Consider the following 27,178-nt stretch of genomic DNA (forward strand, 5'->3'; position numbering starts at 1 on the left):
TCCCCCCCCCCCCGCTCAGTGTGCTGGAGAAATCGTGGCGTACGGCGCTCGCGCCTGCCGGCTGCCAGAGGCCCCCGAATAACTCCGCCCAGTGTTTCCCCCTCAGAGCGGTATCGCGAATCCGAGGCGGGCACCGTGCTCCGCTCCGCCCCCCCGTCCCTTCGGGGTGGGGCAGTTTTCACCGCGTGGCAGGAGTTTGAATCGCTCTCGCGCGTGCCGCGCTAACGATTTCCCCTCGCCTCAGCGCGGCCGTTGGCCCGGCCTTTCCCTCGGGCACGGCGAGGTCACGGTGCCCTTTTGGGCGGTCCTGTTTCTGAACCGGGGCGAGCCGTGTGGTGAGTACCTGGCAGAGGGGTGGCCGGGCTGGCGTTTGCGGCGGCCTCTCGACATCCAGGCCGGCAGGGACCTCTGTTCCCGCGCGGCGCGAGGGGGCGGTGGCTCGCCGGCCGCGAGTCCCTCCCCTGCTGCCGGCTAAGCCGGGAGCGCCCGCGCGCGGTAGCCGCGTCGCTCGCTGCCGGAGTGGGGGGCAGGCCGTACTCAGCGTCGCTGCCTTCGGGCCTGGCGCGGTTATGACTCCCACCCTCCTGCCCTGCCAGGCCTGCCCCGTCGGCTGAGCTGCCAGTGCCTGTGGTGGCGGCCGCTGCGGCTGTTGTCGGGGGTGGGCTGCTTGGCTGAGTGAAAGGGGCCTTCAGACTGACTAATAGGAGTGGGTTTGTCGCTTGTTTTTTAGGAGGGTCATGAAGTCCTGAAGGATTTTATAATCCCGGATTTTTTAAAGTGTCTCTTTGCTTGTTTCAGAGTAAGAGCTGTGTTAGTCTGTATTCGCAAAAAGAAAAGGAGTACTTGTGGGACCTTAGAGACTAACCAATTTATTTGAGCATAAGCTTTCGTGAGCTACAGCTCACTTCATCGGATGTCTACTGTGGAAAATACAGAAGACGTTTGTTTTTATACACACAAATCATGAAAAAATGGGTGTTTATCACTACAAAAGGTTTTCTCTCACCCCACCCCACTCTCCTGCTGGTAATAGCTTATCTAAAGTGATCACTCTCCTTACAATGTGTATGATAATCAAGGTAGGCCATTTCCAGCACAGATCCAGGTTTTCTCCCCCACACCCTCCCCCCCTCCCCCAAACAAACCCACTCTCCTGTTGGTAATAGCTTATCTAAAGTGATCACTGTCCTTACAATTGGCAGGAGAATGAGGTGGAGGGAGAGAGAACCTCTCTAAGTGGTCCCAGTGTCACTAGATGGGACAGAACACCACAACCAGGAGGCCTGTGGGTTATATGTGCACCTACCCCCCCCCCCCGCCACACAATTGACAGCTCTTGTTATTCTTAATCATTCAAAGTGGCTTTACTGAAATCTTCTTCCCTGTTCCCAAACAGGAAATAATTGATGAACATTGGAGTATTAAGAGAAAAATAAAAAGGTTTTAAAGGACACATTTCTAGGGGCTGAAGGAAAAATCTTAAGTAATACTTTGAAGTAAAAGGTAACTGACTTTTTTGTATTTTATCACATTATATAATATTGGTAGATTTTACACTTTATCGGATATCTGTTCTTAAATACCATGTTTTAAAATGTTGCTGTAATTCTAGGATATCTAGTTGTAGGTCTGGATTGTAGGGAAAGCTTTTAATTTAAATCAAGCAGTTTTGCATAAAAGTGCACTACTTTCTTAGGCTGTAATCCTGCAAATATTTACTTGCTTAACTTGACTAACACTGAGTAGTCCCACTAAAATCAGTGGGACTACTCACAGTAGTGAAGTTAAGCAAGTGTTGGGACTTCACTTGGCATCAAAATTGCAAAGCAACTGAAAATATTTTTGTTAAATGGTTATATTTAGAAAGCAATTATAATTCAGGGATGGCTAATTCAGTTTTGTAAATGTGGGAGAATTGATATACACTGTGCAAATCCTATTAGCATGGTATTTCCTTATTTGTGATCTGACACTTGCTTTTTTCTGTGCAGTGCCTTTCTTGTTAAAATCACTGTATACGTATTTTAAACAACTTCTTTTTTTTATTTACCATTGGGCTAGCAGACAGACTCCAGATTTTCCTTGTGTTTGGATATTTTTTTAAGGCTGCTTGTAGATCTTTATATTCATAGCAAAAGTGTTGCTTATAATCATGAACAGTGGAAATCAATTTGTGGAAACTCTGAAGAAAGTTGGTTATCCAAAAGCTGCTCAACTTAATGGAGAAGACTTTGACTGGTTGTTTGAAACTGTGGAAGATAAATCATTTTTGGTATGGTTTTGTGGAAATGTGAATGAGCAGCATGTGTTAGCTGAAAAAGAACTGCAAGCTTTTGATGCTCTTCTTAAATCTGGCAAGCCTATTTTAGAAGAAGAGGCTTTGGATGAAGTTCTTAAAACCTGCAAAACCTTTGATTCAAAATCAAGTAGCATGGAAGAAGGAGAACTTCAGAAGCTAGAGGAAGAGTTTCAAGCTCTTCAGAAAATTAAAAACCTAAACATTCATCGTCGTAATAAGCTTCAAATGATGGCCTCAACAAACAGCCATATGTCACTGAAGTTAAATGATAAAGCAGAAGAAGCAGCTAAAATTCTGAAAGAGGGACAAGGAATTTTCAATGCTGTAAATACTAAGATAAATAATGAACTTCACTCTCTTACTGAAGGAGTTAAGAAGTTGACCTTTTTCTTCACCTTTTCTGACTCAGAACAAGGGTTAGGTCCTCATCCAGTATTTTTATCCCAACTTGCCTTGGATAAATATTTATGTCAGGAAGAGAAAAGCACTGCAGCACTTACTTCATATACAAAAAAACAATTTTTTCAAGGTATATCAGAATTGGTTGAAAGCTCAAATGAAGAAAATTTCCAACTTGTAGATATAAGCAAACCATTAATTTGTGATGAGAACAATGAAGTCTGCAAGGAGAGACTTGAGATGGCTAGGCTGCAGATGGCATATATTTGTGCTCAACATCAGCTGATTCAACTGAAAGCTAAAGATATAAGCATAAACTCAGCTGTACAATGGGCAGAGAATAATCTTCAATCCTTAAAGAACAAGGTAAGCTGTTAAAGAGAATTATGTAATCTAGTGGAAGTCTAAACAAAACCTAGACTTGTTCTGGATTTAACAAAAGAATAACTGACGATTACTCTTTAACTTGAATTGTATTCCTTTAGTAGTAAAAACAAATTTTAATTGTTATGAAATAGCACCAGATTCTGGTGCATTTAGCAAAATATAATTTCTTAGGTATCAAATGGTAGTAGTACCACATTTGCTAGCTTTCTATAAATGTAGTAATTCTAGAAATATTTTTAAATAGCTGGTTGGTCCTTTGATTATGTACAGTTGATTTCATTTGATCGATACTATATGACAGAATGGAGAGCCTACTGCATGTATATAATATATGAATACAAGTAGAGGTTGAGTTTAAAATTTTTTGTTGCATGTTGGGCAAAAATTAAAATAGGAAACATTTTCCTGCCCCTTTTTCTTGTTTAGCATAACTTTTTAATACCTGCCACACCCCATCTATCTTTTGTGTGAAGAATTTTTAAAGTTACAAATTACTGTTTTGAATCTGGCTAATCACAAATAGGATTCTGTTTGACTAAAAAGATTTTATCTTCCTTTATTTATCAGACCATTCAGGATTTTCTGTTTACTTTTTGGAATGGTAGTTCTAGATGTCCCTTGACTTTCACAGAGGAGCCATCATTCCTTGAGAGAAAGAAGTCTGGTGGCTGGGAAAGTGGGGGGAAACAAGGATCAGATGTGTCTGCAAAAGTTTGGCTGACAGAAGGAAACATTTTGTTTGGGAGGTTTGGCATGGGGAGCTAATTTGTAAGGCAGGAGTGTGTGCAAGGGAGCTGGTTTGGCCTGAGGGAATCAGATTGGAGGCCATGCTACACTACTAATGGAAAACACTACATATACAGAACCAAGAGGAAAGGATGGGTTGGATAAGACTGGTATCTCAAAAAATTTTCAAAATAAAACTCCAGTCATTTTGGAATCACCTTATGAAAGTGTGGTGGTGATTTCCCTCCCCACCATACAACTTTAAAACCTTGGTTATTTATCTGGTACCGTAAGAATTGTTTGCAAATGGCATAATGGTTCAGGCTACATTTTAGTCACGGGTATTTTTAGTAAAAGTCATGGACAGGTCATGGGCAGAAAACAAAAGTTCACAGGAACCTTAGTCAATGGGAGCTGTGGGGCCATGCCTGGCTGCCGGCACAGGCAGCATGTGGAGCTACAGGAGCTGAGGGAGAGGAGCCCCCACCCAGTTAAGCAGCAGCTCCAAGCCCTGAGCCCCCTCGCACTCAAACTCCTGCTACTGGAGTTGGGGGGTGGGACAGAGACTGCCCCAGCAGCAGTCAGTGCGACTGACCCCGGGGCTGACTGAGCTGCTCAGGCAGCTCCTGGGCCAGCCAGACGGTGCTGCTGCAGACGTCTTGGAGATCCTGGAAAGTTGCAGAATCTGTGACCTCTGTGACAAACACGGAGCCTTAATAATGATTGATGAGTAGGACTGTGGTTCTGGTAAGAGAGACTGCAAAACATGTTTGTAAAAAGTTTTGTTGTCTTGGATAAGAACATGTCTGCCAGTTCCTACTCCTTTCCTCAGCAGCACAGAGACAGCTAGCATTGTTGTGAACGAGGTCATCAGGCACTACCTTCGGTGGTTGTGATTTTCATTGTCCTGAAAAACTTAGGTATTAAAGAACAGTGTTTAACGCATATACATTGTGATTCACTTTTAATTGTATTTACTTCTCAGACATAAAAAGGCTCACATTGTCTAAGATGAAAAGCTGCCAATTCTAAGTAAAATACAAACACAATAACTGAGCTGACAAATGACCATTTTTTTTTATCTAGCCTTAGAGACTGATATGCTAATGTTTTAGCTTCAGCACCTAGTTTATTATGAAACATTTAGAAAACCAGTCTGAAAATGTGATTAAATACGCTGCATGGTGTGCTGTCTGGACATCAGAGCAGGTATTAATTGACAAAACTCTGAACTCAACTGTTCTGTCTTCTGATTTTACTTCCATAATTTTCTACCACTTTGATTCAACAAATGGTGGCAGATTTAGGGTAGAAATCTGGATCTTCAGTTTTATGCAGTTTATGGTGTAGGATTATGTTGCAGCCTATTCGTGTTACAGAAGTCATAGGGTTTTGAACCTGAATTTGGAATCAGTCGTGTTAGCTAAATAATGGACAAGTTCCATAATTTCTTTGAATTATTTTTGATTCCAGTCTTGCTTGTTCCAAGTTTTTTTGTAATTATTAGATTATGCCAGATTTCCATGTGACCGTAGAGTCATCAGCCTGTAATCTTTCTATGTAGTCTGATCCACTTGATTTTGGAAGTTTAGTCTCTTTAGAGTTTCTTGTTGTGTAAAACATGAGCTATTGTTTTGATCAGTCCTTCTTGTGCTTACTGAAAACAGCGTACTTTAAGATAGTTGTACGCAAATATAAAGACAAAGGTTTTCTTGACTGTTCCATCTAGTGTTACTGGGAAATAGAGGATCCAGTCCCCATACAACCAGCTGTGAGGCTGATGGTGGTTGCAGAAGAATTTCTGAATTTCCAGAACGTATTTTTGGCACCTCAGGTGTATTTTCAAAAGCTCAGACACTGCATCTCTTGAGATTAAATCATCATTATTTGTTTTATAATAGGATTGGGGCACTGTACAGACAAATAAGACATTTATTGTTCAGAGAGTTAGAATCTACATGTCACGTTACTACAAGACACACAAACTGGTTGGGGGCAAGTATAGATGGTGAGAGCCATAACATTAAAATTTAGCTGAAAAGAGAATCTCAAATCACCCACCATTTGCCCAGTCAATGCCAGAGAGAAGTGACTTGTAGCCATCACATTAATTCATGTACAGTATTTCTATTTATGGATGAGTAACTGAGATGAACCTGATAAGTCTTCATGAAAAAGACACAGCTTCTGCTATCAGGAGTGTTGTGAACCCATTGTAAACTAGCTTCCATCAGCTGAGCATGTTAGTTGTCGTATTTGTACCTGAAGGATTTTCACTATGCAAAATTTAATATATATTTTGTTCAGCACACCTTTCTCATTAACTGCCAGCAGCAAATGGTTTAAATTATAACACTTTAATGTTCTAAGCTGGAATCCATTAGTAGGTATTGAAATATTCATATTTGAATCTATTTTTTATCTCTGTAATAAAATATCTGATTACTTTCCACAGTCCTATGGAAATATTTCTTTGGGTCTTTCCTTAATCTTACATCTCCTCAGCTATTTTCCATTTGACTTGTTAATTGTATGATCCTTAATATGGAGTTAAAACTAAATTCTTTAGGGAAAATGGGAAATGCATGGAACATGAATAAAAATGTTAGTCGTCTTTGAATACATTCTTACAAGTACTTTTGCTTTTTGTAGACTTTTGGAAAAGAAGAACACCTTGAGGCTAGAATCTGTAGTTTAAACAGTGAAATTTCAAAAATAAAAAAACAGCTAACTCAAATAAATAATGAAATACTGCCTTCCCTGGTGAAGGAGAATGCACAGCTATTGAACATGCCTGTGGTGAAAGGAGATTTTGATTTGCAGATTGCTAGACAGGACTACTATACATCAAGACAAGATCAAGTATGCAATCAGTTGCTAAAACAGAAAGCATCATTTGAACTTCTTCAGCTAGCTTATGAAATTGAATTGAGGAAACATCGGGATATCCATCGTCAACTCGAAAACATAATACAAGATCTGAAACAGAGCAGCAAGGCCCTAGAACAGAGACTGGAGATGATGTCTGACCCACTTATATCTCAGCATGCAGTACCAAGGAACACTGTTGATTCAAGGGATGATGTCTCTCATAGGTAAATGTTGTACAGTGGTTGTCAAACTTTTATATGAAATATTATGTGGGAGCTAGTAGATCTCAGTGTAAGTTGCCTACCATTTGCCATTATAATCTTCTTGCAATCTCTTACTGAGACACTCTAACTGCAAGAGGCCTTTAAAATTCCTACCAGGGACAAATCCCTGTGGCTAGAGACTTGCTTTTACTTGTCCTGTGAAATTCTGTTTGGATTTGGCTGAAATAGTTCAAATTGCCATTTCCCTGCTTTCCATGGTATTGCTCCGGAATACTTTAGCAGCATGCCAGAATAACTGAGTGTGACTGTTCTAAGGCCAGGCCCATGCTACAGTTGGGGCAGCAGAACACACTGAACTGGGAATACCTAGTACCGGCTAGAGCAGGGTAAAGAGGGCGAGTACCAGGCTGGAATGAACTGCCCCTTGGATCAAGTATGAGGCTCCATCAGCCCAATCCCACCCCTTTAGTTTACCATCGGGGGCAGGATCCTTCCCATCTCTGAAGGGGGTACAGAGCTGGGTTTGGCTCCCCCCAAATACTTCCAGGCCCAACATAGCCCCAGTGACCACCGCCCTACATTGGAATAATAGGATTCTCCTGCTTTTAGCTATCTAGTCCTGTAGCTCAAGTGGTCGGAATGTGGTGGGGTGCTGTAGGTTCAGGATTCAAACCCTGCTGATGAGACACATTGGGGGCTTTTGTTCCAATTGTATATTTATAGACTTATTTTTACCTTTTAAAAAAAACCTATTAAAATACATAACAAAATAACTATATTAAAAGAACACTTTGGTTATGGTGAAGCTCTCAGAAGATAAGAGAAGTTGGATTTATGGTTCCCTGTACAATTTTAATTCTGCTCCCTTGGTAAAACTGCATGTATATTCATAACTTGAGTCTCATGGTATTTGGGTTTTACTTAAAGCCTCAACTTTTTGAATCCGAGTATTACATAAAAATCTCACTTTTCATTTAAAAACAACAATGAAGTCCTCATGGTTGTGCAGAAAAGCTTGAAAACAAGAATAGAGTGCACCTTAAAGGCTCAGAAACCAAAAGGCACATGAAAAGAACCTTTGGTTTAAAAATTAGACATATTTGTAAAACGCATATCTTATGATTTTGGGGGGCATGACTCATGAGTTTTGAATGTTTGCAGTTAGCAGTAACTATGATACTGTAGAACAGTGATTCTCAACCTGAGGCCCAGTCAGCACAGAGCTCTGGCCCATGTGACATCCTCAGGGCCATACAAGTAGTATTGGATGCGGTCCACAATAGTAAATAAGTTGAGAACCGCTACAGTAGAACCTCAGAGTTACGAACTCACCAGTCAACCACATGTCTCATTTGGAACTAGAAGTATGCAATCAGGTAGCAGCAGAGATGAAAAACTAAAAAAAAAAAAAAAAAAAAAAATGTTTAACACAGTACTGAGCTGTACTTGAGTTTTTTTTAAGTAATTTGACAGAGTAAGGGAACTGTTTCTGTGCTTGCTTCACTTAAATCAATGGTTCTCAGATTTTTCTACTCGTGACCCCTTTCAAACAGAAAGCTGCTGAGTCTGACACCCCCTTAAATATATAAAAACATTTTTATATGTTTAACACCATTATAAATGCTGGATGCAAAGCGGGGTTTGGGGAGAAGGCTGACAAGTTGTGACCCCCCACGTGAGAACCCCTGATTTAAGATGCTTAAAAGCAGCTTTTTTTCTTCTGCATAGTAAACTTTCAAAGCTGTATTAAGTCAATGTTCACTTGTAAACTTTTGAAAGAACAGCTATAACGTTTTGTTCAGAGTTAGTCTTCGTTCCTGAGGTGCTCATAACTCTTAGGGTCTACTGTACAATCTTTAATAACATGATTACATACATTTTTTTCTCCCACCTAATGCTATAAGAATGCAACACAATATAGGAGACGTCATTATTTTCTGAGTAACTGCTGTCCCCTCAATGATACAGTCAATTAAAATATTAGCTTTGGACTAGTTCCCTCTTCATATTTAGTCATAAATGCCATGTTGAAAATTTAATGAAGATTAGTATGGATTCATGGCAGGTATGTCAAGGTCCAAAAGTAGATTGATTTACAGAGGTACTGAGAATCTCCCATTTCCACTGAAGTGAGTGTGAACTACAGTTGCACAGCACTCTTGGAAAATTAGGTCGTATTTTATTTGGTGTCAAAATAGGGACTGAGATTTAGGCACCCCAATTTGAAAATGTAGGCCCTAATGTACAAAACTGGCTTTGTTTTGATTCAGATTAGCAGGTACAGCAGTATGAGTGGGTTGGGATGCTAGAGAAGTGCAAGGTAATTTTATTCTACAGATCTATAAACTACTAAGTGATAAAAGAATCTTTAATACTGTCAATTACATTCAATTTTTGATTGTATTGCTAAAATAGTAGAATTTATGGCAACATAGAGCAGTAACAGTGTACCAAATTCAGATGCATCAGTGTCCCAAAAGTAAAGAATACCATTTTAAATAGGTTAGCGGTTGAGTATGTAGAGTTCTACCATTTACAGGAAGGAACATGTGTTACAAATTCACAAGTACTCTATATTTTTAGGGATACTTAAAAATTACTGTCATTAGAGAATTATCTTAAAATTCACTCCTGTCAGAATCAGTTTTACCATCTATTAAACAAGTAATTCCTAAGATTACAGCAACTGAATAGAGGACAAACATTTTTCTGATTTTTTTTTTTCAGTTTTTTTAATGTATTTGAAAGTACTTTGTAGCTAGTTTCACTGCTTACCTTTTTATACAGTCTTTTTTTCTTGTTTGTGTAGGTTTTTTTTCTCAGGGAGAATTATTTTTCAAATATAAGAAAATGCTTGCTAAAGCACAAAAATTGGCAGTGGGACTTGGGTAGGTGTACTGTCCTCAGACTACTTTTAAACTAATTGTTTTTAATAGACTAGATTTCAAGATGACAGTGTCCCTTTAATTGTAGCTTGAAATATTTCCGTCTCCTACCAACCAAGGCTTAAACCAAAAAATTAGGGTGGTCCTAGAAGTGACCAGGAGCAGCTCAGAAGTTAGCAAGACGCATCACTCTGACATTGTTGGGCAGGACTGTACTTGCCTTTTCATCAGAATGACTTCCCAGAGATGAGTGTGCAAAAGCTCTGTCTTAACTAATCAACTGATGGCATAAATGTGTACTGAATTTTTTAAGATGAATGCTGCATCTCAAATTTTTGTCACTGTAGGCTATACCAGCTTTTGGAAGGAGAGAATCCGAAACAACAATTGTTCAGAACACATGAAGGCATTCAACAAATGGCTCAGAAATTAAAGCAAGACATTACTTCAGTGCAAGATCAGCTAGCAGTATCTTCTCAAGAACAATTTCTCTTTTTGTCTAAGCTGGATAGTGATTTAGATGCACTTTGTGACTCTCTGTATTGGGGAGGAAATCAGATCTTGCTTAGTAACCAGGTAAGTCCTTATTATAGAATTACAGCTATTGCTACATTAGTAAGCATATTTTGCAAATGATTAGTTATACAGACAAAAGGGTCTGAACATGTAATGTAATATATTTTTATCTATTTCACGAATTAATACTTCCTTTAGTATTAAAGAAGTAAAAGTAGCTTTTTTCCAAATGTGTAATGATCATATATAGGTCATCATTAGCCATGGCAGTTTAACAACTGATGTATACCTCTTTGTAGGGTATGCGTTTCATCAGAATATATTATGTCATAAATTGCATCTATGAATTTCTAATAGAAAAACTTAAGATGTTTCTTTCCTGCTACTGTGGTATGGTTTGATGGAAATCTATGGGCTGAAATATAATGTTACACTACCACTTTAACAATCTATAGTAATATTTTTTCCTGGCAGCAACTCTTTCTAAGAATGTCTTTGTTCTGTGTTCATATAGTGCAGGGGAGGGCAAACTATGGCCTGCCGGCCGGATCCGACCCATCAGGGCTTTCAGTCCGGCCCACAGGATTGACAGCCCTGTGGTGCAGAGAGGTTAAGGCAGGCTCCCTGCCTGCCCTGGCCCTGTGCCGCTCCCAGAAGCGGCCGGCACCATGTCCCTGCGGCCACTGGCGGGGTGGGGGTCAGAGGACTCCGTGCGCTGTCCTCACCTGCAGGCACCGCCCCCACTGGCCGGGATCGGGGAACCGTGGTCAATGGGAGCTTCGGGGGTGGTACCCACAGGTGAGGGCAGCGTGCAGCGGAGCCGCCAGCCTCCCCTCCCCTGGAGCTGCTGCCAGACATGCTGACCGCTTCCGGGAGCGGCATGGGGCCAGGGCAGGCAGGGAGCCTGCCTGAGCCCTGCTGCGCTCTACTGCCATTCCAGAGCCGCTCGAGGTAAGTGGTGCCAGGCCAGAGCCCGCACCCCTCAGGCACCCCAATACCCTGCCCTGAGCCCCTTGCCACACCCTGCACCCCAACCCCTTGCCATGAGCCCCCTCCTGCACAACACACCCCCTCCTAATGTGATCCTGGCCAGTGACTAGGCTCCATGATAATACAAATAGTAATAACAAGACATTTGCATTGAGTGCTTATAACATAATAAAATGAATAGCCTACCTGCGCTAAAAAAAATTAAGATTAATTCAAGCTATGAAGCAGTGAAAGATGGAAAAATACAGGTGCCAATAATCTGGTTCCAGTTTAAATCTATAAAGTATTATTTTTGTCTAAGTGCGAGGAGTAGTTTGTAGAATTGTAACCACTTTTAATGTGAGTAAAATTGTTCTACCGTCTTGATCCAATACAAAACAGATGGATAGATTCTGATACCCTTGTTCACATTAAGTACTAGCTGTCTCTATTTGTAATCTCACTTAGTTGAGTGGGACTATTTGTAAAGTAAGGTACTACTCAGTGTGAGTAAGGGTATTACAGTCTGGCCCAGATGAGCTCTATAAATCAAATGACATTCATTACCTTGTACCTTTTGCTTCTTTTCATTAGGCATATCCTGTGTGCTGTGCAAACCTGCCTCCAAAACTTAATTTGTTTTATATTTTAGTTGAATTAATGTATCAACAACGCAAATGTAATAAACTTTCCTTTTTTCTTTCTTTCTTTCTGATAGGAACTAACAGAGCAACTTTATCAACTAGAAGTGAACTTAAATAAACTAAATCAGCTTATTATGGATCTTCTTGCTGATGTAAAGGCCAAACGAAAGGTTTTAGAGACAAATACACTGCATCAGATGGAGAGAAAATTGTATGTGTATTTTTTCAAAGATGAAGACTATTTGAAAGCTATTGTGGAGAAGCTAGAGCATCAGTCTCAGGCTCAAACCATTGGTCTAGAGGATTAAACATTAAATGCATCTTTGTTCTACTGTTAAGATGTGGAAATATTTAGTGTAGACTTTTTATGATTCAGTGGAAAAACAAACTGTTTTGATAAACTAATATATCATTATTAGCCTTGTCAAGAACAGACTGTAAGCCCCTGTATAGCTTTTGGCATACAGAGACTTTGGGTTCATACTTCAGTTTTGAGGGTTTGCTTTACAAGAGAGAGGGAATGCATTAAGTATCTAGATACTGCTAGACTACATATTACCCTCTATTACTTAATATGCAGAGTAAAATGCAGATTCCTGCTTCCATGATGTGCTTTTCCTTTGTCTTCAGATGTTATGAAATCCTCTTCATGTGTGAAGCGGATGGTTTTCCTAATAGTAAAATTTTACAGTAATTTCTGTCCTGCGATCCTTTGAGAGGACGTAAGGTGCAGTTGTGCAAAAGTGACAGCATGTTTGGTTATAGACCAAGTGTGTCTGCATTTTTTTTCTACAAACTGTCCAAAATCCTTTGGATTAATTGATTGCTCTTCTTTCCCCTTCTTGCTACTCTTTCAAACTCTTCCTAGAATCTTGACGCTCTAAGAGCAAGAGTTTTGAACTTGCCTTTTTTAGCAGGGTGTCCCAAGGATGTTTGTGTTCAGCAGATAATTAATCTGCTATGATCTGTTTCTTTTTCTGGCTCACTCTAGAATTTGTAGTAATACAAATTTCAGAATGTTTTAATAACTCTGCCAGAATTATTAAATTTTTAATGAGAAAGATTTTTTGACTCCTCAACTGCAACCCCAAGATATGTGTAGCAAACTATATAGGAAACTTACTACAGATTAAAGAAAATTTAATGTGATTGCACACAATTATGATGCCTTTTCTCTGCTGTGTCCATTGGATCTGGATCCTGATGGGAGAAGCAGTTCTTCTTGCTTTCAGGTCATATACAGATATGTTTATAATATGTATTTGGTAAAGGGAAGCAAATTAAGACTGACTATTTTTATAACTGCAGGTAAAACTATTTTTAGTGTATAAATAACATTTTAAATTTGTTTTTAACTGTAAAATTGTATTTGATTACCTTTCATGTTTAAATGAATAAGAGCATAACCTCTGTTAAAAGTATTAAGTACTTTAAAATATTTGACGTTTGTAAGTCTGCACTGTCTTTTTTTGAACCCTGTTAAATGTTTAATCATCTGGACTATAAACAATAAATCATATCAAGGGTAAAAACACTACAAGTTAATGGAATGTGTCCTCCTACACCCTTTATTAAAAAGAAAAAACACAATATGTGCATTTATATCCTCAATATTCAGGGATTTAAATCCACAAACATAAGAACGTTTAAGGTTAAGGGTGGGATTTGGTTGTGAAATGCATAACATTTCTATATATTCTGATCCATGGTATACTGTACCTTTTTGCCTGCCAAATTCTAAATCTAATCTAGGTTTGCCACCTGAGGTAAGACTGACCCCTCCCACAAGAGAAAAAGTTAGTTTACATTTAAAAAACCTCTTCCTCTAGGGAGAAGCTACAGACCTAAGGAACAATCTCTTGACTGTTGTTTTTCTATCCGAGGTAGGAAAAGAGGCTTGGTCATGACTATATGACCATTCTTGACTTGAGACATATACTGGACAGAGGTGACCATAGGCATTGCAAATCTTTCTCCTGAGCTAAGATGAGTGGTTCCCTTTAAAGAGGGAGAAAATACTGTCTGATAGAATTTGATTTGGAAATGTACTAGTCATGTGAAGGGAGCCAAGAGTGGCCAGTGAATAGTCAAGACCTCTGTATGGGAATAAGTTATTTAACCACTACTGAACTTCCAGTTGTATCCACCAACACTATGGAGTTTGAACCCCAGTTGAGAGCTTGAACCCCTAGAAATACTGTAAGGCATGCTATGTAAATATTTGTAGTATCTTGTAAATGGTTCAAAATGTTACCCCTATTGTCTGAATCTCCATGTATAATTTACACTGATAGTCTTTTCTCTACTGACATGAACGATTTTGCTTCTCATGCTCCCCAGTGGCCCATGTGATTACATTCTGTACTTACGTTGCATCTAGATATTATAGAATGTGATTAAATGCAGGTCAATTGAAATATAAGATCCCAGACCAGTAGTAATATATGTGGAGGTTTAAACATCAGAGAAGAATTGAAAATGCTGAACTTTGTGTCTAAATAATTGGCTCTTCTTTCCATCTTTTAATGATGTTTCAGCCTTCTGAGGTTTTTTTGCTTTTAGCCTTAAGACTTGAAAACTGTTTAGAGGTTTGTGCTTTGCTGTAAGGATAGAAAGTAATGAATATCTGCATGCATTAATTTTAGATCTTCATTAGAAAACAAAGACACACATGACATTGATTTGGAGTTCTTGTCAGACTGATTCTTAAAGGCACTGTGTGTTGCTGAATACACCTCTTAAAGGCTGTGACGACCTCTTTTTGAAAATCTGTTGGTATCGTGTATCAAACTGTTTCAATAATGCTTCAGTGCTTATTTCTCTCAAATTGGCAGCTGCCAGTACTCATAAGAAACTGTTTGACAAACCAATGTGCATACATGGTAGTAAGGGAAAAAAATCAGTTTGTATATTGATATTAAAGTCTCTAGGTCAGTGGTTCTCAACCTATTAACCATTGTGGACTGCATACGCAGCTCTCTGAGTTATGTGGGCCGTGTCCACACATATATAAAATATTACCTGTATGGCTCTGAGGATGTTACATGAGCCACAGCTGTGTGCTGATTCAGCTGCAAAAGGTCACAGGTTGAGAACCGCTGCTCTAGGTAGAGGGTGGATATACTAGATATTATGTATGCATTATCCATTCCATTTTCAGCCTTATGTAATATATGCTAATTATTTCATGATCTTAATGTCTCTTGTATAATACACATGTGATATCTTGTATTCAGGGTTGATGAGAAAAATGGAGAGTTACAAGGAGTACATAGGACATGACCTTTGTAAAGTGCCGCTATCAAATATTGCTCAAAGGATTATGTCAGCAATGCAGTCTGTTCCTTTAGAGGAAGCTCAGAATAGCAGAGAAGGTGAACAGAGTGAGTAACTTGTTCAGTTTTTAACTTTGTACTATATTATGTATTTTTGGAAATGGATCATGAAAATGGAAAGACTTAAGGAAAAATTACCTTTCTAAACACTCACTTTGGCATCTTGAGGGGTAAAAGTAGAGTTTCAATGGTTTTACGTAGAAATATCTCCAACACTAAGGCCTTGTCTAAACTACACAGTTTTGTCAACAAAAGTCAACTTTCATCAACAAACCAGTGGAGGTGTGCACACTGAAATGCTCCTTCCGCTGATGTAACTCCCCTGTTATGCCGACATAATACAACCACCTCAACGAGAGGCATAGAACTCTTTGGGATGTAGTTAGTGATACAGCATTAGTGTGGACACTGCGCTTATGTTGCCGTAATTGGCCTTCAGAGAGTGTCCCACAATGCCCATTCTGACCACTCTGGTTAGCGCTTTGGAGTCTGCTGCGCTGCAGGTACACAGACATGCACCCCATCTCTGTTTAAAGAACTGGGAACTTTTGAAATTCCTCTTCCTCTTTGCCCGGTGTGTACTGTTCACACAGCATCTTCCCAGCTGACTATGCTGGCTTTCCACAACAGATGCACTCCTGGCTGGAGTACGCCAGAGCTGTTGGATCTGCTAGGTCTGTGGGGAGAGGAGGCTAAGCAGTCTCGGCTTCACTCAAGCTGTAGGAACTTTGATATCTACGAGCAGATTGCTCGTGGCATGCGGGAGAATGGACTTGAAAGGGACATGCAGCAGTGCTGTGCTAAGATCAAGGAGCTGAGGCAGACGTACCAGAAGGCAAGGGAGGTCAACTGTTGCTCTGGTGCATTGCCGAAGACATGCCACTTCAAGGAGCTGCACACTATCCTTGGCTGTGACCCACAGGCCAAGAACCCTGTGCAATGGGGTTCTCTGGTGCGATGGCAAGTTAGCAGGGAGTTGGAGCAATCAGATTTTTGAATTGCTCCGCTCCGGCACCAATAGTGACTGCTCCGACTCCGCTCCATACTCTGACTCAAATTAATTTTTAACTAAATAAAAAAGTGCATACTGTAATTTTGAGAGCGTTATTTTTACTCACTTTTAAAACAATTTAAATGTCATCAACAATGATGCAAACTAGAATCATTCATAATTCATTCTGTAAAAAATTATTGCAGCAATCAAGTAGTCTTTCATAGCCGACTGCAAATCATTTAAAAAACTTTAAAGCCGAAAACAGTTGCTCTACACAAGTTTGAGTTGTTGGCATGCTCGAAGCAATTCTACAGGCAGCCTCAATGCGGTGTGGGTAGTCTCAAAAACAGACTTAACTTGTAGCCTACCAATAGACTCCATCGCCTCTCAATCTTCCTGAAAAGTTTCTCTTGAATAATGCTTCATTACCATTATGAATTGCAGAAACTCGCCGGCGTCTTCCTTGTTTATCCAATTCCTTTTCGAAGGCATCATCTTCTGAAGAATTGGTGCTTGAATTATCTCCATTTTCCTGTAATGGTTGAAGACATCTCAGGGACTGATGCTTGAACAAGTTCAGAGTGGAGATGGAAGTTTGAGAACAGCCTGCTATTTCTGAAGGATGTGAACTTTCTGAAACTGCAAATTCGATTGTTGACTCCTTTTTGTGTTTCGTTTTCTTCAACCTCTTTTGCAGAGTTCAAATGTAGCAATAGATTTTGGGTTTTGAGTCATCGAGCAGGAGCCCTTCCTTTTGCCTTTTGTATTTCCCTTGAGGTAAAAAGAATCCAATACCGTGGGTCAACATAAACCCCAGCAAGGAAATGAATATTGTTAAAAATATTGTTCGCATTTCTGCATGGAGGATAGAATTCCTTCTGCAATTTGTTCACCATTTTCTTGCAAGAATTTTGACAGTTTTCACTATCCCTTCATTAAAACTCCTGGGATTACATCAACAGCTTGAAGATTCACGGTTGTTTGGTTTGGCTTTGCCAAGAGGTCTCGCAGGTTCTTCACTTCGTCCCATTCAGCTTTTGTTAACTTGAGTTCTCTTGTTCCAGCAGCAGCCACTTGTTCACAATAAGATTGAAAAACGAAGCCGATCAATCATCGCAAATGTTGAACCCCAGCAAGTTACAGTATCCAATGATTGAGTTACCCCATGTAGATCAAGCAGAACACTTTGAGTACTTGGGGTTCGTAGTTTGACAACGACTTGTCGAAATTTTGCCAGTAATTTCTTCGCATTTTCTTTGTTCAGTCCGTCGAAGAGTGTGAATACCACCCCTCATTAGTTGGACTTTTGAGTCGTCCTCCTGAAGCCATGTTGGAAATATGAGGCTAGGGTCATTAACCCATTGCGCAGCAACATCCATGTTGAGTTTAATTTCATCCATTCCTTTAGTTCCTTCATCAGGCAAAATAGTTTCCGTTCTGTCCACATCCCTGTTCTCAGAGGTAGAAATGGTTTCATTGTCCTCGCTGAAATTTTTGATGGCACACATGTTTGCTGCATTGTCAACGCAGATGCTCAGCACTTGCATTTGACCCCAGATTTTTCTAAAATAGCTTTTACTTGACTTTTCACGTATGAAGAATTGTGACGCCCTTCAGTGTCGATTATGTCCAAGATTTTTACCACAGCTTTATCTTTTCCTTCTTTGTAGTATTGAGCATTGATTGCAAGGAAATTTCTGTCTCCACGGGTTGCCACATCCATTTTCAGGTAGCACAGTTTTTGCTCCAAAGCTTTCTTGAGCTCTTTGCAACCAGACTCAGCTGTGTTGACAACTAAATGACAAACCACATCGTGCCCCGTCGAAACACAAAGCTGCCGACCCATTTCACCTGCAGTTTTTTTGAATCCTTTGTTCTTTAGCCTGAATGTAGTGAGCAGTGTTGAACTCAAGCAAACCATTTCCATCAGCCCTTCATGGAAAGTATTGGCATCCATGGTGATTGTAACCTTTGAGGACTTCAAATATGAGTCAAGTTTTGTTTGCTCAGTTATGGGTTTCTTCTCAGATGAAGCTCCGCAAAAAATCTTTTCTCCAGGAGTTTTCAAAGAGCCAGATGAATGTCATTTAGCCGTGTCAGCTTTCTCTTTTTGCTTCATCTTCCTGGTCCTTTTTTGTAACCAGAGCCGCATAGTTTTCAGGATGGTTACGTTTTACATGCTGCCAAAAGTTGTAACTTTTCGGCACTTGCTTCACTTGTCTTGAAGCTACATGGTTTATGCTCGCCATTCACTTTTCCACTTTGCACGTTGCCGATTTCTTCTTTGCTTTTCCCAAAAGCTCAAATTTGGGCTTTTTTTCAAATTCAAAAGTAAAGACGTCGTTTAGATCCTTTTTCCATAAATTGGCTATAAGCCATGGCCAAATCTTCTTATACTGCTACTGCATCCAAATGTTTCTTGTTATGATCTTCAAAAAGCAATGAACAAAAGCATTACATTTGTTTATAATGTACCTGCTCTTGATATCTTAACCACTGAGGTACTTCAAATTTATTTTGGATTTTCTGGACAAAAATGATCACATTTTCTTTTTACACAATTATTAAAGTATATTTTAATATTTTAACATGTTTCTTGCAGTTTACAATACAAGTATTTTTAATATACTTTTTTTATAAATTGCAAGTTTTTTTTTAATATCTCAAACTCTTTAATATAGATATATCAATGAAATTTGGTATGCGCTGTAGCGTTAGTACATGTTATCGCTGTTCTACAACATTAATTGTTGGGAAGTAACGAGGCTACACGTTACAAGGTTGAAAATAAACTGTAACGGGAAAGTGGATTCAAATTGCAAGCACAGTCCTTTAGTAAAGAGAACAGATTTTCGGAAATATGTTTTTGCTTCATCAGCCTGATTAGATTATACCAGATAGAGCAAATAACAGGTTCTATCTTGTATAATGTTTCCAGCCTGATGAAGGAAAAACGTTTCTGAAAATTTGCTCTCTTTACTAAAAGGACTGCTTGCAATTTGAATCTGCTTTCCCATTAAAGTTTATTTCGAATATTCTATCATACAACATCATTAAAAAAAAATTATTTAAACTACAGGCATCGTGAACTGGGGGGGACTGGGCCAATTTTATTTAATATTTTTTAAATCTTCGCCTGTTTAACAGATACAACCATAGAATGTGGTTTAATGCTAAAACATGCATTAAAATGCATAAATACTCTTAATTTATTTTGTATAATTAACCATTTCTGAGAAAACTGTTTAAAAATTTTAAACTGCTTAGATGCTTAGAATGATACAAACAATTTTACTTATTACTTATTTTTAAAATTTATGGTTCCAAAGTTTAAATGTAGTATTAAATAACCAAAAATTATTAACTTATTATGGAACATATTACCGCTTGTAGCCAGGGGCAGTCAACGACAAGCCTTTCAAAGTGTTTTTGAGAGATTAATCAGCAATTAACTTTTCATCACCTCCTTGAAGGGACTGTAGCTCCCTTAGGAAGAATTTTAGGACATGTGTTCACAAATGTTTTTTCTTAAAATGACCTAAGGATTCACCCCCGAAGTTATGTTGGACATTTTCCAGTCATTCTGGATATATCACAAAAATCACTCCTAATTTATGCAAAAGTTTACTGTATATTTATATGCCTGCTGCACGCGACTATTTCAGTAAATGTAAAATTACAAATAACGCTACCAAAAGACAGTTGAACAGATGACATATAAAATAAGTCTGCCAGAGTGATATGGGAGCAGGTACAAATGAACAAATGTACTGGAAACGGGAGCCCGTGTGAGAAATGAGCTTAAGTGGTTAATATGTCTTGCGATATTTTAATATATCAATAAACAAAAATATTTTTTTCAATATACCTGTTTGATATCTAAAATGTTGCGTCTTGCCTCACACTCTTCCATAATCGCAGCACTCATCGCGTCTCGTTGATCAACCCTTACAAAAGAAGTATCAACACATACTTATCTAACTAATCTACGCGAGTACGTACTCGCCTAATGTTGGCACAAGGGTGGGAGCAGTCTGCAGTGTTGCCGGATGTCTGATAATTATCAGATTCTTTAATAAAACATATCTCCAAAAAACTTGGTAATTTTGTATCTGTACATTAAATCTTGATTTTGCCCAAAGTGAGAATAACTGTGATATATAAAATAGATGTTAATATCAATTGTTATACAAGCTGAAACTTTTGGGCACCTTTAGGACTTCCTTGCTAAATATCATTCATTTTGGATTGAAAATGAAGGAAAAAAAAAAAGAAAACTGGAACAGTCAAGATTTTCTGTGCTCTGGCTCTGCTCCAGCTCCGGGCAAAAACCTGCAGCTCCACTGCTCCATACTCGAGCTCCAGGCTCCGCTCCAAAGCCCTGCAAGCTAGGACCTATTTTTGACTCTAGAGGGGTCTATCCAGTCCCAGTACTCAGGCTCTGGCACACATGAAGCAGGAGAGGCAAGCTCTGGTAAGCACCCATTTTGCTTTCATACTGAACGGTGACTGAGGTCTCACTGTTCCTCGGACGTTCCTGTTAACTGCTGGAAATGGCCCACCTTGATTATCACTACAAAAGGTTTCCCCCCCCCCTCCCGCTCTCCTGCTGGTAATAGCTCATCTTAAGTGATCACTCTCCTTACAGTGTGTATGATAACACCCATTTTTTCATGTTCTGTGTGTATATAAATCTCCTCACTGTATTTTCCACTGAATGCATCCGATGAAGTGAGCTGTAGCTCACGAAAGCTTATGTTCAGATAAATTGGTTAGTCTCTAAGGTGCCACTAGTACTCCTTTTCTTTTTGCTAATATCTAGCCTAATATTTCCCTGGCAGCAGATTAAGCCTGTTATTTCTTGTTTTACCGTCAATGGCCATGGAGAACAATTGGTCACCATTTTCTTTATATCAGCCTTTAACATACTTGAAGACTATTATTAGGTTCCCCCTCAGTCTTCTTTTCTCAAGACTAAACGTACATAGGTTTTTTTTAATAGGTCAGATTTTCTAAATCTTTTATAATTTTTGTTGCTCTCTTATGGACCATCTCCAATTTGTCCATGTCTTTCCTAAAGCTTGGTGCCCAGAATTGGATACTCTACTCCAGCTGAGGCCTCACCAATGCTGAGTAGAGCACAACAGTTACCGCCCTTGTCTTAAATACATACATACAAAAGCAGTCAGGTATAGTATATACATGTACTCTTGTTTGTAGGTTGTTGGTCTTGAACTTTTTTTTAAAATGGAGTTAGTTGGGCACTGTTCTAAAGACGAACCAAACCAATAAAAAGTTCTTACTCAAAGGAACATAAAACATTAGGAACTGTACCACAGTCAAATATACCTAAACATGACACAAACGTCATCTAAATATTACGTTGCCATGAGGTGGACTGACAGAGAACATATTACTTATTCCAGGCCAACAGCTGGTAGTGAAGATCTGCTTTTTTGACCCCCACGTTTCCAGTTTTTAACTTTTTTTTTAAAGTATCTTGCCTAAGTAGATTTTCCTTTCCGTAGTCCATTGAGGCAGTAACCCCTGTAATGTGTTCAAACATGTCATGCTTGAACCAAACTCTTCCATTTCTTTATTTGCTTCTTGGGCAGGTGACTGACTCATCTGAGAAAAAGAACACCAATGCTTCAGGAATAATTAAAGCAATATGGAAACTTGTGTTTGGAAAAAAATTGTGATTTGTTAGCAGCAATATCTCTTGACCCAAGCTTCAAAAACTTGATAAAAACCATTGGGCTACTTGCTTAATTGTATCTTATGTATGATGCAGTAGTAGCTGGAAGGTTCATTTGTTATCTAGGATGTACTTTCTAATTCTAGAATGGTAGTGATTTGTACCTAAGCATTACATCGCAACAAGAACCTAAACTGTCCTGAGTTAGCCTAATGAAGTCATGCTTTTCATGTTATTGCTCGTTATAACTTATATATACCTTTCAGTACTCTTAAACTGTCAGAACTATAAAAACATAATTAAGAAAAAGCTACAATAGTAGATTTAGTCATAGCTGTAAATTTATGTAATACAATTTACACAAAGTGGATGACAATCTAAAGATTTCCAGTTTGAGAAACATTAATAAAAATAGTCCCTGGACAAAGGTTGCAGTTCTGACTTGGCCTGTTGTTACATCCTGACAACCCCAAACATACCTACCAAATAAAAGTATACAAATACGTATGCAACAATATCCATAACACTTTTTAATCAGTCTTGCCCTCCAAGACACCAGCCCTCCTCTCAAAGGGATAAGCTTGCTGCCTCTATTCTGTTCTCAAGCTCCTACTTCCTTGGAAACGAGGGACTGAGTTCTAGTGTAGGTCCATTTTTCTGTGTGATATTATGTTGCTCTGCTGCTAGATCTTTGTGATCTCTCTTCTCTTCATATTTAAAATGAGAAATTAAAGGTATTACTTTTATAAAAGAAAATGTAGACAATTCACAGAACTCTTTTGTAGGTGGAAAAGAGAAAGTAGATATAAAAACAGTAACTTGTAAACTTGAGGAAAAACAAAAAATAGAGTACCTACTTCTAATTAGAATTGTCCTACTTACCTAAAACTGAATACTTTTAAAAACAAACTTACAGAAAATACAACTTTTTTGTGAAACCACTTTCAACCTAGTAAACAAGGTCTTGATTATTCCTATTCTATACTTTTAAAAATAAGTTTACAATTTGTGCTCTATTCTGAGAATTTCCTAGGTTTAAGCCTGTTAATTTGTATGATAGATGGAAAAAGAAGTCAATTCTCAAGAACAGGTAGACTCAAAATGGAGAGGAATCACAATTTTCTGTTTTAACTGTTTTTCCTGTAAGACACACACAATTCAACTTCTGAGATAAGCCTTTTAGAACCCCCTCTATGGAGACACTTTTAGACCGTATTTTATTGTAATACATGGAGAATTGAATGTGATTTTGCTAATCTCTTGGAAGTGCCTGTTGGAAAGTTTGTATGTCTCTATTTCATCCAGAAATTATGGGCTTTATGAAGGAATTTACTGAGTGAAATTCTATGGCCTCTGGTATGAGAGTAGATGATCACAATTGTCTTTCTTCTAGCCTTTAAAATCTTTGAAAGCAAAGATAGGTTTATATTGCCATCTAGTGTCATTTTTTTCAGACTGCAGGAAAAAATATACAAAACAGAACTAAGGTTGGATATTAAGATACAGGTGAGAGCCACTGAACAGTGCATGGTCAGGAAGGTATAAGTGGGCAAAACTAGAGATTCCCTTGGAATAAAATCTAGAATGTTAATGGATTATTTTTTTAATTGCATTAAATGAGGTCCTTAGCAGAATTAATGTTTTACAATTTTTTCTCATTTAATATTGTCCACTGATCTTCATCCTATAATGCAACAGTGTAGTATAATTTATTTGATGTTTATTAGCTTTATGTTTTTAGTGTCTGGCCTTACTGAAGGAAAGGTCCCACTTACTACAGTAAGAGTTTTACCTGAATAAATACTTCAGAATTTGGCCAACTTGTTGCTTTTAAATAAATAATAGAACTTACCTATTGGTTGCCTGTTTCATTGTAATAGCAGTTTGATATTCAAGATATAAATAAATATAATTTGCTTTATAAATACACATACTCTGTATATATTATGGTGGAGCTGTAGTGATACCATAGTTAAGGTTGTGGCAACATTTATATTTTGACAAAACTGTGAAATGGTTATTTTTTCAGAAATGTAAAAGTGTATGCGTGGAGCAGGGAAACGCCATTGAAATTAAAATTCATTGTATTTGAATTTTTATGTTGGTTTGGTGCAGATCAATTTAATACATTTGGATACATTACATGTTGATGTAAAAATGATCGATTTTTTTTTTAATAGGATAAGGACTATTTTGGGTGCCTTTTGTTAAAAACGTATAAGTTCCAAGGGATCTGAGTTTTGCCTCACACATTACATCTGCTAAATAGGACAATATTAACTAGAAGTAGGTACTCCTATTTTTTGTTTTTTGTTTGTTTTTTGTTTATGCGTTACTATTTTTTAATTTTGTCTGCATGAAGCAGACGTATTAAGCACTCTCAACACTATCATCAGCATGTGACAAGTGTTGTCTGCATTGTAGGACTTCTATATAATATAATATATTATATAATAATATTGGTCTATGGGAAAGTTCCCTGAGCTGCAAAATAGGAGACCATGAGGTGAAATCTTCTCTACTGAGGGTGCTTTATATTTCCATTACGTTCACCACCCTTATTACCAAACAAGGCTGTGATCCTAACCCTGGAAGGCAGGTAAGTATGAGCTGCTGCTTCTCTACCACCCCCCTGTTCCACATTGATTCCAGTTTTACAAATATGTTAACAGCAAAATTACATAAGGTCATTCTGATATTTGGGAATATAGAACCCAGTTCTGTAATGTGGTAGATCCAAACCTTACCCACTTAATCCCCTTTTATATGCTTTGGTTATCTCCTCAAAATCCATTATAGTGGGAATAGAATCCAGGATTCCTCATCTCTGGTTTTCTACAGCTGTCTAGCAAAGAGTGGTGTAATCCAATGGGAAATTGCCAAGCTGTCCCCCCCCGCCTTACTGTCTGGTCCATAGAAAGGCTAGCTCAAGTCTTAAGGGTCTCGGGATTCTACAGGGCCAGGTTTCAAACCCTTGCTGATGATCCATGTTGGGGGAAGCTGTTGTGAATGTATGTGATACTAGAGGGTTGCACGTTTCATTGTTTCTGTAGCCCAAGCTCATTGTGCAGACCAGGAATGTAAGTTACATACCTCCATGTGCCATCCCCACTCTGGCTCGTGCAGGCTGAGGTCTGTGTACTGTTTAACTCTTTAAGTGCAAATGGTATTTGAGAGGAAAAAACATGCAGTGAGAATCTGTGGAATGTATGGCTAGAATAGAGCCTATAGCCATTTACAGTGTACTGCCACAGAACTTAAATTCAATTGTCATTTAAGCTGCTTGTCTTTTTCTTATATATATATATCTGTTAGTTATTGAACCCAGGGCCAAACATAATTCCTCAAATGTTTGGGCCCATGCTATGATAAATCATAAAATTCAAAAACATAACATAATACACCTACATGTGACATAAATATAAGTGGTGAATTTCAATTAAGTACCTCCAAATAGCCATAAGAAGGAGTGTTGAATAACCCAAATATCTAAAGCAGGAGTATTTTCAGTTCATCTTGCACTCACCCCACCTCATGCCAGGGGTTGTGCACCTCCCCTCCACCTCTCCTCCCATGCCAGAGTCTCTATGTGTCTCCAAAGTAAATTTAGTCTTCCACTGGATTGGAAGGGATGGGCAGATAGCTGGTGCCCTCCCCCACATGGAATAGGCTTTGGGGAAGCAAAGTACTAAGAGGGAGGAAGGAATAAAACCTCTTTCATTCTCCTCTCCCTCTGGCTCCCCCTGATATTTCTTTTCTTTCTGTCTGGGAGATAAATCTTACAGGATATCAACATTTTAAACTCTATTGGGATATGGGCAGAGCTGAGATGGAGGTTGGGGATAGTGTTGGGATGGAAGGTCAGTTACTGAGCTGGTTAAAACAGCTAAGTGAGCTAAGCAGATGCAAAGGGGCTCTGTGTGTCCCTCATTTCCACTTTCCTGTTTGCTGATTCTCTCTGGTCCCAAAAAATCAATAGGGTTCTGCCCAGAACTTTCCTTGAAATTTTGGAATCGATCAAATATGGTGCTCCAAAGTTATTGGGTTACTTACAGACAAACTGAGAAATTCTATCGAGTTGAGTATAGGGCCTTGTTCACTCTCCCAATTTTTTGAAACAATTTAATTCAGCAAACTGGGAAAAAAAAAATTCCATCATGTGCAATGGTGCTGATCCCCACATGGGTCATTAGCAGGGTTGGGATATTTAGATACACGGCACAGACCTCTATCACTTGAGCTAACTGGTAGCTGGTAATGGTAGTAAGTTGTTATCCTCTGGGCCAGCAACTAAAAGGGGCTGGCGTGCACTTTGCCAGTGGGTTTCATGTCTATTTGCTAGACAGCAGAAAAATGCTGAGACTTTGGAATACCAGTTTCAGTTCCAGGTTCTGGAGGGAGATGTTCTCTAGAAGTTATATACCCTTCTGTCCCTGTTCACCCTTTAGGCTTGTCCCTGTCCCCCTTCTGCTCCTGTTCTGTTGGTGTCTATCCTTGTTCTCCTTGGTTCCTATCTTCCTATCAACTACCCTGGCTCCTGTCCCTGTTTCCCCTCTGTTCTAACCTCTCCCAGCCTACCCCTGCTTCTTATCCCTTTGCATTTGATGCAGATTGTTCTTGCTCCTCCGTCTGTCTTGAGCTCTGGTAAGCTCAAGAGGAAAGAATTTCCTTGCTCTCAGTTCTGGTGCCTAGCACCAGAGTGCATCACCTTCCTGCCAGAAGGGTCAGTTGTAAATAAAATCCTGCTCAACCCTAGCAGTTCTTCTGGGATAAGGCATGCTCAAGCACTCTGTGGGGATGAAGCATGCGCAGTCTGGTTGACACACAGGATTTGTGTGCACGAATGGAGCCTCTTGGTGAAGGAGGACTCTTTGGAGAATAAAGCTGCCAGCCTCTAAGGGTTAGAATTGTGTATGAATTGCGATTTTTCAGATGCTTATAACTTGCCCAAATGTGAACGAATGGATTTTTCACAGAAATGGGAAAACGCACATCCTTAACACAAGAGACTGACCTCTGCCAAATGCCAAGCCCTTGCAACAGCACACAGAGGTATTAATGCATCTCAGCAAAGTTGTGCAGGTTTTTTCAACATGGGAAAAATGTATTTTTCCTTATTATTCTAGGAAACAGCCGAATCACTTTAACACAATCTTTTTTAAAAAATTTCAGCCTGAAGCATATAAAGGGCAGGGAAAATTTCAGTGCAAAAGCTTAAAGTTTGGTGAAGT

At 39.0% G+C, this 27,178-nt stretch overlaps 2 protein-coding genes across 5 annotated transcripts in view; both read left to right on the forward strand.

Annotated features, from left to right (window-relative positions):
- The first annotated feature begins 163 nt into the window (after positions 1-163).
- HAUS3 (HAUS augmin like complex subunit 3) lies at positions 164-13,452 on the forward strand. 4 transcript variants are annotated; one of them, XM_043544807.1, is made up of 6 exons: positions 201-335; positions 1,397-1,503; positions 1,992-3,064; positions 6,464-6,906; positions 10,139-10,367; positions 11,995-13,452. In XM_043544807.1, the coding sequence occupies exons 3-6, from the start codon at positions 2,153-2,155 to the stop codon at positions 12,226-12,228; spliced, it is 1,818 nt and encodes a 605-aa protein (XP_043400742.1). In that variant the 5' UTR covers positions 201-335; positions 1,397-1,503; positions 1,992-2,152; the 3' UTR covers positions 12,229-13,452. The 4 variants fall into 4 exon arrangements, with proteins under 4 accessions (XP_037754146.1, XP_043400742.1, XP_037754145.1 ...); XM_037898217.2 differs by having other exon boundaries at positions 302-335; positions 2,065-3,064; XM_037898216.2 differs by having other exon boundaries at positions 304-335; positions 2,062-3,064.
- The window catches only part of POLN (DNA polymerase nu), a 202,798-nt gene continuing 177,016 nt past the window's right edge, over positions 1,397-27,178 (forward strand). The window contains exons 1-2 of the mRNA XM_037898583.2: positions 1,397-1,503; positions 15,157-15,310. Of these exons, the coding sequence (XP_037754511.1) occupies positions 15,162-15,310 (149 nt within the window). The 5' untranslated portion in view covers positions 1,397-1,503; positions 15,157-15,161. The remainder of the gene's footprint in view (positions 1,504-15,156; positions 15,311-27,178) is intronic.

This window comes from Chelonia mydas, chromosome 4 (assembly GCF_015237465.2).
Source record: "Chelonia mydas isolate rCheMyd1 chromosome 4, rCheMyd1.pri.v2, whole genome shotgun sequence".
Lineage (NCBI taxonomy): Eukaryota > Metazoa > Chordata > Testudines > Cheloniidae > Chelonia > Chelonia mydas.

Coding starts and splice junctions, on each gene's coding strand:
- HAUS3 (XM_037898218.2), top strand. CDS start 2,153: ATGAACAGTGGAAATCAATTTGTGGAAACTCTGAAGAAAGTTGGTTAT. Junction 3,065..6,463: donor TTCAATCCTTAAAGAACAAG/GTAAGCTGTTAA, acceptor TGCTTTTTGTAG/ACTTTTGGAAAAGAAGAACA. Junction 6,907..10,138: donor AGGGATGATGTCTCTCATAG/GTAAATGTTGTA, acceptor TTGTCACTGTAG/GCTATACCAGCTTTTGGAAG.